General features: G+C 30.5%; 1 protein-coding gene across 2 annotated transcripts; it reads right to left on the bottom strand.

Moving 5' to 3' along the window:
* Positions 1-5,577: 5,577 nt before the first annotated feature.
* LOC133699884 (auxin response factor 10) lies at positions 5,578-10,046 on the bottom strand. 2 transcript variants are annotated; one of them, XM_062123390.1, is made up of 5 exons: positions 9,606-10,046; positions 8,429-9,508; positions 6,268-7,169; positions 6,015-6,083; positions 5,578-5,834 (listed from the first exon to the last, which is right to left on the bottom strand). In XM_062123390.1, exons 2-5 carry the CDS (start codon positions 9,497-9,499, stop codon positions 5,750-5,752), a joined length of 2,127 nt encoding a protein of 708 aa, XP_061979374.1. In that variant the 5' UTR covers positions 9,500-9,508; positions 9,606-10,046; the 3' UTR covers positions 5,578-5,749. The 2 variants fall into 2 exon arrangements, with proteins under 2 accessions (XP_061979374.1, XP_061979375.1); XM_062123391.1 differs by having other exon boundaries at positions 8,429-9,501.
* Between the last annotated feature and the right edge of the window lie 3,418 nt (positions 10,047-13,464).

The following is a 13,464-nucleotide window of genomic DNA, read 5'->3' as shown; positions in this document are numbered from 1 at the left end:
AAATCAAGAAATAACTCCTAATATGTGAAATTATAAAAACTAAAGTTGTTAACTTTAAATCAAGTCACGAAGCTAAAAAAATATATAGAAACTAAAATTGTTAACTCTAAACCTAGTTGGAAAGCTAAAAAATATATAGAAACTAAAATATATAATTTTATGCCATGAGAAGCTCTTTAATTTTTTTTTTAATTTAATTATATGACCATAATTGTTTTATATAAAGAGTGATAATTTAAATTTTATTGAAATAAACTAATTTGCTACTATAATTCTTCTTTTTCTTATTAATATTTATATTTATACAAAACATATAAATTTTTCTCTACTATTTATTTAATGAAAATAAAAAACAATCAAAACATATATCAAAGGTGATTTGAATGATTTCAAATATGGATAAAAAAATATATCTTTCTAATTAAAACTTCTTATATGACCAATTTAATATTTTTTTAGACAATATTTAATCAGAATCCTAAAAGAAAGTTCTAATTAAAAAAAAATATATAATGATAATTTTGTTGAGAATGCATTAAAAAGTCTAAGAACAATATACCATTTGTTTGATGTTGCATATAACTATTTGATAGTGTCATGAAAAGCACTCTAATAGATCAACATGGAGAATCCTTGATTTGACCCCTTGTTTATTTTGATTTTCAAATTAAATTTTGAGGAAGTTGATATGATATGACCCAGTTAATACTATAAAAAATTGATTAACTTAAAAAATTCAAGATGGCATTGATTTATTTCTCTAAGTATTGAGATAATTATATCTTGAATTGATCCAGGTCAATCTAGATAAACTCACTAAGTTAGCAAGTCGAGTCATGAAACCTACTTGGATTAATAACTTTGTTGTTTTGAAACTATTTTTCATTAATTAAATGATAATAAAAATAATTACTTACATAAAAGACACCAAATAATTTATTTTAAAAAAAAATAAGATAAGATGCATAAAAAGAAAGCTTGCAAATACTGTAAATGAATGATATATTCTTATTTGAAAATAAAGTAAAGATTGAATGATATTTACTCAAATAATATCTCACATATATTCTTGATTAACTTAATTATTTAATAAAACCACACCTCTAATATATTTTTAAATAATTAATTTCAATAAAATCTAATTCAGATTGAAGGAAAATATTAAAAAGATAAAGCTTGGTCCATTAAAAAAAAGGCCAAGCCCCCACACATCTGTTTTTTTTTTTTTTAGATTGGGTAAGTGACACGTCGTCCATCCATCATTTTCTTAAGTGAAGTTGTCGACACATTATCTACTGTTTTAATCCGACCATTTAAAATAGTCAAAAACTTGTCAGAAACTTAAGTCCTCGTTCCTTGGATAGAAAACCATTTCAACTCTTTTTTATATATATCCAAAAACACCTACGAAATACTTCCACAAACCTTAATAAACTCGTGTCTAACCTTAAAACAATATTTAATAGGTTAAAAAATCAAAACTTTATCCCAATTCAAAAAAATCTTAAAGCCTAGTCTATTTTTTCTAGGAAGATGAGGGGTAAAAAGACACAATAAGATTTCTTGTTGGATTTTTCAAAACACATATAGGCAACAAAAATAATAATTTAAGAATTTCTCTAGAGTCCCAAGAATATCGTTAGATAATCTAGGATCATTTAGGGTTTATGTAAAGATTATTTAAAGATCAGATCTTTTTTTAAGGTTTAGTCTTTTTTTAAGGTTTAGTCAACTTATTCAAGGTTAGGTTGTTGTAAACCATAAGTCATCCAATTGTCTAGCCTCTAACAGCAATCCATACGAACCACTAGTGAGAAATCTTCTAAAATTATTTTTAAAAGAGATGGATTGCTATGCCTATAAGTGCTAGCTCTCTTTGTACAATAATTTATGTAATTTTACTATTTATGAAAATATTAGAGGCATAACATTCTATTTAGAGGGAAATCTTAATAACTTTATAAATAACAGAATATCACTTTCCCCCTAAATAATATTACATATATTAGTTTAGGGTAATTTTAGAAATTTATTCAGTTAAGTCCCTACTTGATTTTTTTAGGTCTAGAATTGTAATTCCACATATATATTACATTCTAGTCTTTAATTTCTAAAACTTATTTACAATCAAATCATATTTGATTAATTATCTTAAAGTAATTTCTGACCAATGGTTTTTATTGTGTGACCCATTAAATTCTTAATAAGTTGATCCAAATGTAAATCACAATCTTAAATAAAATAGGATTAAATAAATTAAACAATGTAATTTATTATTAATTCAGGAATTGATTAATCTGTATTTAAAGATCAAGTGCATCGTCTAACAACGTGTCATAATCTCTTATATTTTAAAAAAATCATAAATGGTTTGACTTAACTTTTTAGTAAGAAATTTCTCAATGTAATTATTATCCCTTCATAAAAAAATATTTTGATTTAGACATTATAGCACGGAGTGTGTTTGTTATGTCAAATCATGTTTATTCTTAACACTATAGTTATTGATTCATTGAATAAGATTTGAAAATTTTTAAATCTTATTTCACATTGCATAAGGATTTCATAATCAATACTATTTGAGAACATGTGAAATATTTTTTCTAAATCACATAGGGTGATTAATTATCTCTTGATCACTGAAATACCTTCAAATAATTCATGTTATACCTATTATTTTTCTGTTTATTACCCTTAATTAGGATAACACGTAATCAGAATCAAAACATAACATTCTCTATATAAAATAACTTAGTGATCTCAAGTCTAAAAATCAATTACACAATTTTCACGTGAGCCTTTTTATAGATGCAAGTGATCTCTTCATATAAAATTTTCATGTGAACCCATTCAATACACATGTTATTTAACAAGTATCTATATATTAGTTTCAAATATTTATCATACCTCAACTTATGAGAATAATTGCTTCTTTTCATAAAGAAAAGAACATAACACGTACTAGTCTTAACATCTCTAGTTAATGTCCAATGTTAATAGAGCATCGACTAGGAACAATGATTTGATGCAAAAAAAATCTCATAATTATAACCACTTTATAATTTTCTTTGTAAAATATTTTTGTTCCAAGAAATTTATCATTACTCTAGATTCATTAATCAATTATAAATATATATAAAATATATATAAATTTTTTTTATTAATAATAAATATATTTTGCTTGAACAAAATCAATATTACATGTAATTAACCGATTGACTACAAGGCATATACACAAATACCTCTCTTGGGAAATAGAACTCATGAACACTAAGAATAACTTTTTTTATCGCTAAAAGGTGGCAACTATCCACTATCTCTCTCCTCTCCCGCTTTTTGACGACTTTCTTTTTTATTTCTCAAACTCGTGGACTGAAACGTGAACAAAATAAAGTTTTGGAACAAATGTTAAAATTGTAAAACTACAAAGACCAAAAATGAAAAATACAAGAAATTCAAAGACCAAAATATTTAAAAACACACCTCGTATACAGTAAAAAAAAAAAGCCTGCATTTTTGTTTTAGTGTAAGATCTGGTTCCTAAAGACTGAATTCTTTACGAGCAATAAAAATAAACTTTATTTTGCAAAATCATACATCAATATAATGTTATATTTTTTTTTGACACTGTGATAAGCACATGAAAAATAAATCATAAAACTCAATTCTCAACTAACATAACATGGAAGGATGAAATTAAAAAAAAAAAATTAAATGACTAGAGTAAAAAAAATCTTGAACATTGCTCAAATCTATAAAATTTTATGTCTAGTTTTACAATATTTATACATTAAATTCAACATACCTTTTAGTTTTTCTTGTAATATTTTGTTTTGAAAATAAATAAAGAAAACAATTTTGTTTTGGAATTAAGTAAGTTGCTTTTAATCATAAACAAAGTAGTATATTATGATCCTACTGTTTTTTTAAAGTGAAAATTAATCATTTTAAAAACACAACAATCAATTGTAAAATATTATTTTTAATCTAAAACACAACAATACCAAACACCTATTAAGATATATAACTTAATTTATTGAAACAAGAATAACAAAACCATGTCATGACACGAGCTTTTTTTATTATACGTGTACATATAATAGTAATTAGTATGTGAATGGATGGATCAATTTAATTACAATTAAATCTGAATTAAATAATTTTAGTTCCTGGGATACCTTATCATCGATTGAAGAAAAAAAATATAAGATGTAATTAAATAAAAATTGAAAACGATGGACACATTAAAGTTTCATCTTTGAACAATGGGGTGGAGTGGTGGGTAGGGCGGAGTCAAATCCAAGCCTAGAGGCGGACGAAAGGCCCGGCCACCAAAACGGCGACACAAATGGAAACCACATGTGGATGTAGGGAGTTGTGTAGGCTCCCACTTCCACGTGCGTATGTTATTTAATGGAAGTGGTAGGAGAGCAGTATTAATCAATCATCGGAAGTGTCTGGAGAGTGTTTTAGAGTATACTATTGTTTTTGTTTTAAAGTATTTTTTATTTAAAAATATATTAAAATTTTATTTTTGATACAATATATCAAAATAATTAAGAAATATAAAAAGAAATTAATTTAAACTAAAAAAATTCAAAAATTCTCAAAAATATAATTTAACTCAATATCAAAGAGCAACCAAATTTGTTTAAATTTGGTTATTTAAAAATTAGAGCAGCCCACGCCAGACAACTATTTTAAAATAATACTCTCTTGTGAAGTTATTTAAAAATTGTGAAGGTTGTGTTATTGTATGGAGCGCAACCTTTTAAGGAGTTTTTTCTTTTTTTTTTAAAAAAAAAAAAAGGAGTTTGCTATGTTTTTTAAAAATTTTATTTTTTTTATTTTTAATTAATTTTTTTTAGTATTTTTTTTAATTATTTTGATGTATTGATATAAAAAAAACTTAAAAAATAAAAAAATACTTTTAAAAATAACATAAAGATTAATTTTTTTCTCCTATTACTATGATATGGTACTTTACAAAAACTATCTCACGTGTGCTATTTCAAAAACCTCTGAAAAGTAAGACATCATGGACATGCATGCATGCTACATTACACACATAATCTTCAATTAAACTATTTTACCGAGTACATACTCCAAGTGATTTAGAATCATCATAAGCGTTTCTTTAGCATCCAGTTAGCAAGAATCGATACTGCTGTTCACAACTCTTGGATTCTCCAGGAAATGAGAGCAGCAACAACTGGTAGTAGAAGGGAAGTGCTGGCTGGCCATGTTTGAGCAGCAGCTTCTTTTGCAGCTCATATTCGGTGATTAATGTGTTTCTTTACCTCTTGTTTTTCATGGGATTTTTGGGGCTTCACTAAACCTCTCTGTCACCCCTAATAAATGATTCAACCACCTCAGGGCTGCACATGTTTCTCACTCCAGTCATCGGTTACTGTGCTGGCCATTTTGGCCTTCTACTACTACGACTACTCCTGTACAAATACCCCCTGTTTAATAGCAAGCTCAGATATAATAAATGGCGCTCAGACTCAAACCAGAGGCATGAAATGGAAACTCAGGAGTCAGGAGTCCGACCATGTTAGGCAAAAAGAGAGAATATAACAAAAGCTTCCAGTACATAGACTTACTTCGCATTTAATTAAGAAGCATAATATTCAGACACCGGGGAGTTGTATGTTCTTTTTCCTAAACACATAAAACAGTAACTAACTAAAAACTCTTCAACACATATTATGCTTTTACACCCACTGCTCTCAAATCTCACACTGTATTAGGCAAATATGCTCAAGGGACCGGTCTTATTTGGAGCCTCTAGTCCATTCTCAGCATTTCGCATCCCTGTGATCCATGTCCTCCTGCAAGACAGATCATCAACTTTGATTAGTCTAAAACGTTCAACTGACTGAAATATCTAACAAAGTTCTTCGTTTGAATTTTGTTTCCATGTGCAGAGATTGATAATAAATCTTTATTAGTGCAAAGAATCGAAGAATCTCCTAAACCACTATCACTTCCTTTTCTCCTCTTAGTCTTACCTCCCAACACTGTTGCCGCTTGCCCGGTTCATCAGAATCGTCAATCTTTTCGCAGTTTTCATAAAAACACTGCATTTCCAACAAGAGAATTAAAAAAAAAAAAGACGATTTATTAAATACATGTAACACTATCCCTGCTTCCAAAGTTGCAAAGTCAGGTTCAAGTAGTTCTTATCAACCCAAAATACAAGGTCTGCAGGATGAAAAGATAACCAATGACGAAAAAAAATTTCTTTTTCCTTACAACAGATACCTGAATGGTTCATCTCCAATCTGTTTAACAGCACCTGTCACATCTCGATAGAGAACATGGCTCAACATATCTGATCTCTCTATTCCAAACATGATGGCCAGCTTCCTGCGTAGCTCTTCATAAGAATGAAGTGCAGAGAGGTCAAGGGTCCGCCCCAAGTCGTCTGACTCCAAAAAAACCTTGCAGTGACCAGTATCCATGCCAATTTCACTGGCATTCTGAAGACTTTGGTGCCATGAAAACCCAGTAGTGCACGACTTTTCTTGTGAAATTTTTTTCCCAAGTGCTGATCGTAAAACATCAGAATTTTTTTCTCTGTTACGATCAGATGAGTTTCTCTCATTAATAACTTGCGGGAATGTATCAGCGGAACAGCTATGAGATACCTGCTGCTCGACAAGTATTGGTTGACCAAAGAGCAGAAACTGGTGTTTCTTTGCATTATCAGATTTCTCCAATTTTGGATTGCTGCTCCCCTTTGTTAATAAGCAAGATAAATTCTTATTGCTGTCAGGGTGTCCTGTCAGGTAATTTTCAGAATTTTTAGTGCGTGGATTCAACCTCTGGAGACTGGACAGAAACTGCCCTGACTGCAGCTTTTTTTTAAACTGGAAATCTGATAAAGATATTCCAAATTGAGCATGCCTGGCTCCCTGTATGCCTGCAGGAGTGTTATCGGATAGACAACACGAAGGGCTGCTGGGCCCAAGGGGGTTGCCTGAAAATGAAGGCAATTGAAATTGGCCATCAAGGGGAAAGTGTAACTGTTGCGGGAATCGCAACTTCTTTCTTGGTGGTGAGAAGGGTGATAGGTGGATGACTGGCATATTTGACACCAATTCAACCAGCCATGGGCTGACACACTTTACAGTTTGTAGTAAATCTGGCTCATCCCATGTCACCTGCCACACCATTTGGCAAAAGATATAAGAAAATAAGATGCTAAAGCAAGATCATCTGAGTTTAGAGTTTAGGCTAACATTCAGCAATTCTCAAATGCTAGAGAACAATAATTAATTCAAAGTTTCAAGACTTTTAACAGACTCTGAAATCCACAATTATCAGCAGAGAATCCATGAGATGCCAAACTCAAGTCACACAAGTATCCATAGTGCAATATTTCTATGCTTAAAGCATGATTAGGTAATTAAAAAAATGAAGCCTTTTAGGAAGTCATCTAGAATAGAAAACTAACTTCAAGATTTATCCTGAATCAGCATTTTCATTAAGACATCCCTAATTTAATAGGTAAAAAAAAATAATCTGGAGACACCAGTTTGTATATCATTTATTGAAAGCCTGTAAAGTACAAAACGTTAACTATATATGCAAACAGTAAAGTATATGGGATAATGATGCCACCTCAACAAGTAAAAAATAGCAGTGTAAAATCCCTATCAAAACCTCGAAGGGAAGTGAAATGCTGCGGACCTTGTCAATCAAGATGAGCAGGTACTCTAGGTATAATGCGATCTGTTTCAACTCATCAGAAACTTCAATTATGATAATAAATTTCCCACCATTGATTTACAGAAACTTGTCATGTACAGCTGTGTGACACTGCCTGTCATTGAGACATGTAACTGTAGAATACTCCTAATGTGACTTCCATAATTATCATGCCATAAACTTGTCTGGAACCAACAGATAGGTTGGTGTTTTTTCTAGCACCAAAGACAGCCATATCACAGTATAGTTAAAAGTTAGAAGTAGGTTGGGAAGTGGCATTCATCTTGGGAGAAGAGGAAATAACTGGTTACCCAAAAAAAGCATCGAAAATGAAACAAGAACAAACTTGGGCAAATGAAATGTTTCAGAGCAAACACGAGGAGAATGGCATCTACCAATTTAATCCTTGACGAATTTAAAGGCATATGGAAGCATGTAATTTAGCAAGAAAGAGGCCTGGAAAAGCAACTGGCATGTGAATCCATCTCCAAACTCAACTAAGATCTTAAGGAACTTCATTCACGGTTTAAAATTGAAGAGGAGAGGATAAACACAAACTGAAATATGGGAAAAACTTGCAAAACCACTTAAATTGGTAATGAAGAAGAAAGCGGTTACTAAATACTAATTGAGCAACAGGCATAATCAACAATCTTACCCAAGGACAACAACAAAGTCGATAATTACAGATAAGACAAGACAAGTAGAGAACCTGGAGAAGGCGCCATGGAGAGTTTGGCCATCGGACAGGATCAGCAACCTGAACAGAGGCAACAGTCCCCATAAACCAGCTAATCCGTGAAGAGTCCTCTGTTTCAAAAGCCATCTTGAACCTCATCCCAGAGCACCAATTGGTCCTCATTGCCGCCCTTACTGAAGAGGCCTTAACACAAAACTCTGGCGTGCTTGCTCGTGGATAATAAACGACTTGAAAAGGATTTCCATTAGCAGCAAGACCAGCAGCTTCCAAAACCTCTTCAGACTTCACTCTTCCCCTTCCCTTCACCCACCCATTTCGCATCTCATCCTCCTTCACAAAAAGTGAAAAACCACCATATGGGTTAGCACAGGTAGCATTGTTCGAATTCCACCCAATGTGTGATGGTGATGATTCAGGTCCGCTCCCAATTCCAATCCCCCTCTTGGCACGGCGAATTCCAACGCAAAGATCGCCATTTTCAGCCCTCAAGAACACAATTGAATCCCCGGCAACCAATTTCTTCTGGTTAACAAAGGTGCTCCATCCAGTAGTCAACAAATGCCTCCTTGGTGTCCCTCTATAAATATGCCTAAACTTCCACACCTCACCGTGCACATCTTTAGCAATCAGAGTCTGCACGGGAGGATCCGCGGAGTAGTCCAGCCTTGGGAAAATCGTCTCCGCACAGTATCTAGGCACAGAGAAACCCCCACCATTGTTGGCATCAGATTGAGTTAGTGTCTTTGCAAAAGAGGCCGGCTTCTCTGCGTTGTTACTGTCGTTCCCATCACCACAAATGTCCACATCTTGAGAGAAATCAAGGTCAGCGTCTGGTAAAGGAACAAGGCTGATCTTGGCGAATACCTCATCAGTACCAGGGTCGGCGAGGAATTTGACAGAGGCAACGCGGCAGAGAACGAGAGAAGGGATTCTTTGGGGGAAATCGACGGGGGATTGAGAGTGCTCGGCGTGGCCTTGTGGAAAGTAGAAGACTTTAGTGTTTAGTGGAGGGATTTGTACCATGCTTCCTGCACAGGCTTGCCATAGTTGTGGATCCAAGCTCTTCTTATCTGTCTTTTTCATAGCTGCTTGCTTTACAAAATGAAAGGCAACGATATTCAAGTTAAAAAATTTTTCGAAGAAAATCCCAGTTCATTCCTTAAAATTAAATTGAAGAAGCCATCTTTACCAGTTTTTGAAGGCCAAAAAGGAGAACAACACTGTGCCTAGGTTCTTCTCCTTCTCCTTCTCCTTCTCCCTTGAGAAAAATAATAGAAACTCAAAACTTTGATTGGAGTATTAACAAAGAGCAAGAGCTTGTTTTGGATGGAGTAGTGTCCACATTTAATTCTACTTATTTGCGTGGGATAAAAAGAAGAATTCCTCAATTCTTGAAGGGCTGGGTTGCTTCAGTAATTAAAGAAAGGAAATGGGGTCGTAGGATTTTTGAAGAAGCTGACAATATATTTCACCTTGGCGCAGAGAGGGAGAGACAGACAGAAAAACAGACAGACAGAGAGATGCAGGGCGAGTGAGACAGACATTAAATTCATTGATGGGATGGGAATTGCTCCTATTGCTTAGCATAGCTACGGGTGCCACCACTCTCTCTCTCTCTCTCTCTCTCTCTCTCTCTCTACCTCCTCCTACTAATAAAGGATTGGACAATAGACAGGCCCATCATAACTTACTTGTTCACTCTCTGCTAAACTCCAAAAACAAGACGACCACTTCTGCTTCTTGCTTTTATTAATTACAAACACATCGCCATCTCTCTCTCTCCCACCTGGATTTTTTTCCCTGTTTTTACAAACACATCAACAAATACTTCATGTTTTCTTCCTTTTGTTTTAAGGTTAGGTGTCTTCAGCCAGCTTTCCCTGCCGTTTCTTTGGATCCTTTCAAGTTTATTGTGCTTTGAACTACACTAGTTTGATTCCATGCGCTAAGTTGCGCGACAGAGGATTTATTTTTAACGTTAAAAAATTGCAAATATTATTAAAGGATCTAATAATTCCAAACATTATTTCATGATATAAATTTAACTATAATTGATAAATGAAAAACAATATTACTAATGAAAAAAAGTTTGGGATGGTTCGTTGTTTATAATTCAAGCATCATTTCATGGCTTACAAAGCATTAATTTTATAAAATCAAATTACAATTGTTAAATAAAAAGTAAGAACTTAATCAAAAAACAAGGATGCAAATAAAAAAAAACAATAAAAAAAAATATGAATGAAAAATATATATGAGATGATCGTTTACTGTTTATATAAATAAATAGTGTTTTCGCTTTAATCTTTTAATGTTTTTGTTCACAGTAAACATAATTTATTTATTTATTTATTATCATAGAAATTCAAATCTACTCTAATGAAAAAAGAGTTATCAAATGCAATATTATTATTATAACCACCACCAACACCATTATTATTATTATTATTATTATTATAAACTATTATTATTATCATTAATATCATTTAATATCATTGTTATGAGTATTATCAGTAATATTATTATTATCTTTACTATTATCTTATCATTATTATTGAAATAACAAATAATATAAACTTAATTTGAAAACTATTAATATCATTATCACTTCCACTATTATTATTAATAATAATAAAGGAAGAGGATACAAAGGATAACCAAATGAAACAATTGAAGCTTATTTTACACTACCAAGAGATGTCGTACATGCCGTCTAAATTGCGCAGTATCTTTTACGCTCCAACAACTTTTTGCATTTAAAAATAAAAATTAAATGACAAATTACATTACAACTCTCCACCAAATCAATAATTACAAAAAAAAAAAGACATCAATACCCATGTTTCAATGACCTAATTTTTTCATCCTTGAAGTCATATACATAATCTTATTGTACTCTAAATAAAGAAAAAGATGACAACACCCCTACCTTAAAGTGTTAGATTTTATTTTAGAAGTATTTTGATTCTTTTATTGTTCATAAATATATTGCATATACATAATTACCTCTAAAAAAATTCATATTGACTAATGCACTGTATAAGAAGGCAAAAATATCCATAGTTCAAATGCAAATAATTTTTCTTGAGAATGAAAAAAAAAAAAAACCGACCATGGTGAAGAAGAAAATGTTAGGGAAGCTACAATATTTTTACCTTCGGTTATTGTTGTTTTGTAGTATTGAGACCGTATTATTTTAAGAAATTATTCACTATTTATTATGTCTATATTATTATCAATTCTTCTTAGTCTCCGTATGTACGCCGGTTAAAAATGTTGTATGAATTAATTTATATACATATTTCTAGCTAGTTGACTTTTAAGTATTTCTTGGTAAAGTAATCTTGTGTTAATTAATTATTAACCATCGTAATCAGAGCAATGATTTATTTTTATCCGATAGCAACAAATATTTTGGACTAGTTTATGTATAAAACATAACTATTTTTTTAAGATAATTTTAAGGATCTTCACAATGGTCTAATATAATATATCTTGATGAATTTAACAAGTTTTTTAAATATTAATTTCAAAATCTAAATTTAAGAAATCAAAAGAAGAAACATATTTTTTGAAGGGAAGCTTGCCTTTTAAAAAAAAAATTAAAAACCATAAATTTATGCAAGAAAAACTACTGTTTATAAAATTATAATTTTTTTATAAATTTACTTTATCAAATCAATCACAATCTTACCAATAAAGTATTGGTCTAGCAGTTAAGGCATTGTTATATCCCTACAAAGATGAGAATACAAATTCAATCCCCAAAAACTACACTTATTGAAAAAAACAGTCACAAATCCCGAACAAAATTAAACTTTTTACCTTTTAAAAAAGTATAATAACACCCTAGTAAAAACAAGAAAAAATCAAAATCATGAAAATTATTATTAAAAAAAACACACACTAGCTATCAAATCGCGGCAGTCATAAATGTACAAGCCAAGTTAACCCTTGTTATTAATATATCCATATTGATTATGACCGCACGAAGTTTTTTTTAAAAAATCCTCTTACTCGCACAAGTATCGTATAAGGATACATCATGGATATTGCTGGATACGTATCAAAGACAGAGAGGTATATGACAAAAAATAAAAAATAATAAGTTTAATTTCAGACACGTGGAGGATATGATAACGTATGTGAAAGAAAGATACACGTAGAATACTCGGGGACACATTTTTTTCAGACGTGTGGAGGATATGATAACTAAATTTAAAAAATAAAAAATAAAATTATGATTTGATTTTTTATATTCATCTTCAATAAAATTTGATTTTTAGACGTCCAATTAATTTAAAATTGCAAATAAAATATAATAAAATGTAAAAATAAAAAAAAAAGATGAGTAGTTCTTACTAAATTTTAAAAAGAAACAATGAAATTATGATTTTATTTTTTATATTCATCTTCAAAAAAAATTAATTTTTAGGCCTTCAAGTTTATTTAAAATTATAAATATAATATAATAAATTGATCTCTATTGTTTATTGTATACTTTTATATTTTGTTTTTCATAAAATTTATTATAACTTGTGATCTACATCATTAACTGAAAGCACCTTATGAAAAAATTAAATATTAAATAATAAAATTAAAAAACAAAATCAAATCAAATCAGAAAACAAAATTAAAATCAAAAGTTTTCATATCTTCTTTTTAAAAAAAAAACCAAGGACAAGATTTCGTATTATTTTTTTTTGTAATGCACGTAAAAATAATTTTTTCAATTAAAAAAACATCTTATTATTTTTATTTAAAATTAAAATAAATTTTATGATATGATGGAAATATAAAAATAAAGATACGATAAATCATAACCTAAAAGGGTTTTTTTTTTCTTATATTTAGCGATATCTACAATTGAAAACTCTTGACAAAGCTACGAAGAAAATACTATGAAATTAAAATATCTTCTGCAACCAAAATTAATATTACATTGCAATATTGTGAGTTAGTTTTATCTTAAGGAGTGCATTGTTCAAAAAAAGTGTATAGAAACTTTATTTGATCTTATATTACCTTCTGACATGACAATATTAGTA

This window comes from Populus nigra, chromosome 7 (assembly GCF_951802175.1).
Source record: "Populus nigra chromosome 7, ddPopNigr1.1, whole genome shotgun sequence".
NCBI classification, from domain to species: Eukaryota; Viridiplantae; Streptophyta; class Magnoliopsida; order Malpighiales; family Salicaceae; genus Populus; species Populus nigra.
Note: the sequence above shows the minus strand (reverse complement) of the source record. Positions and strands in the feature narration are given on the sequence as shown.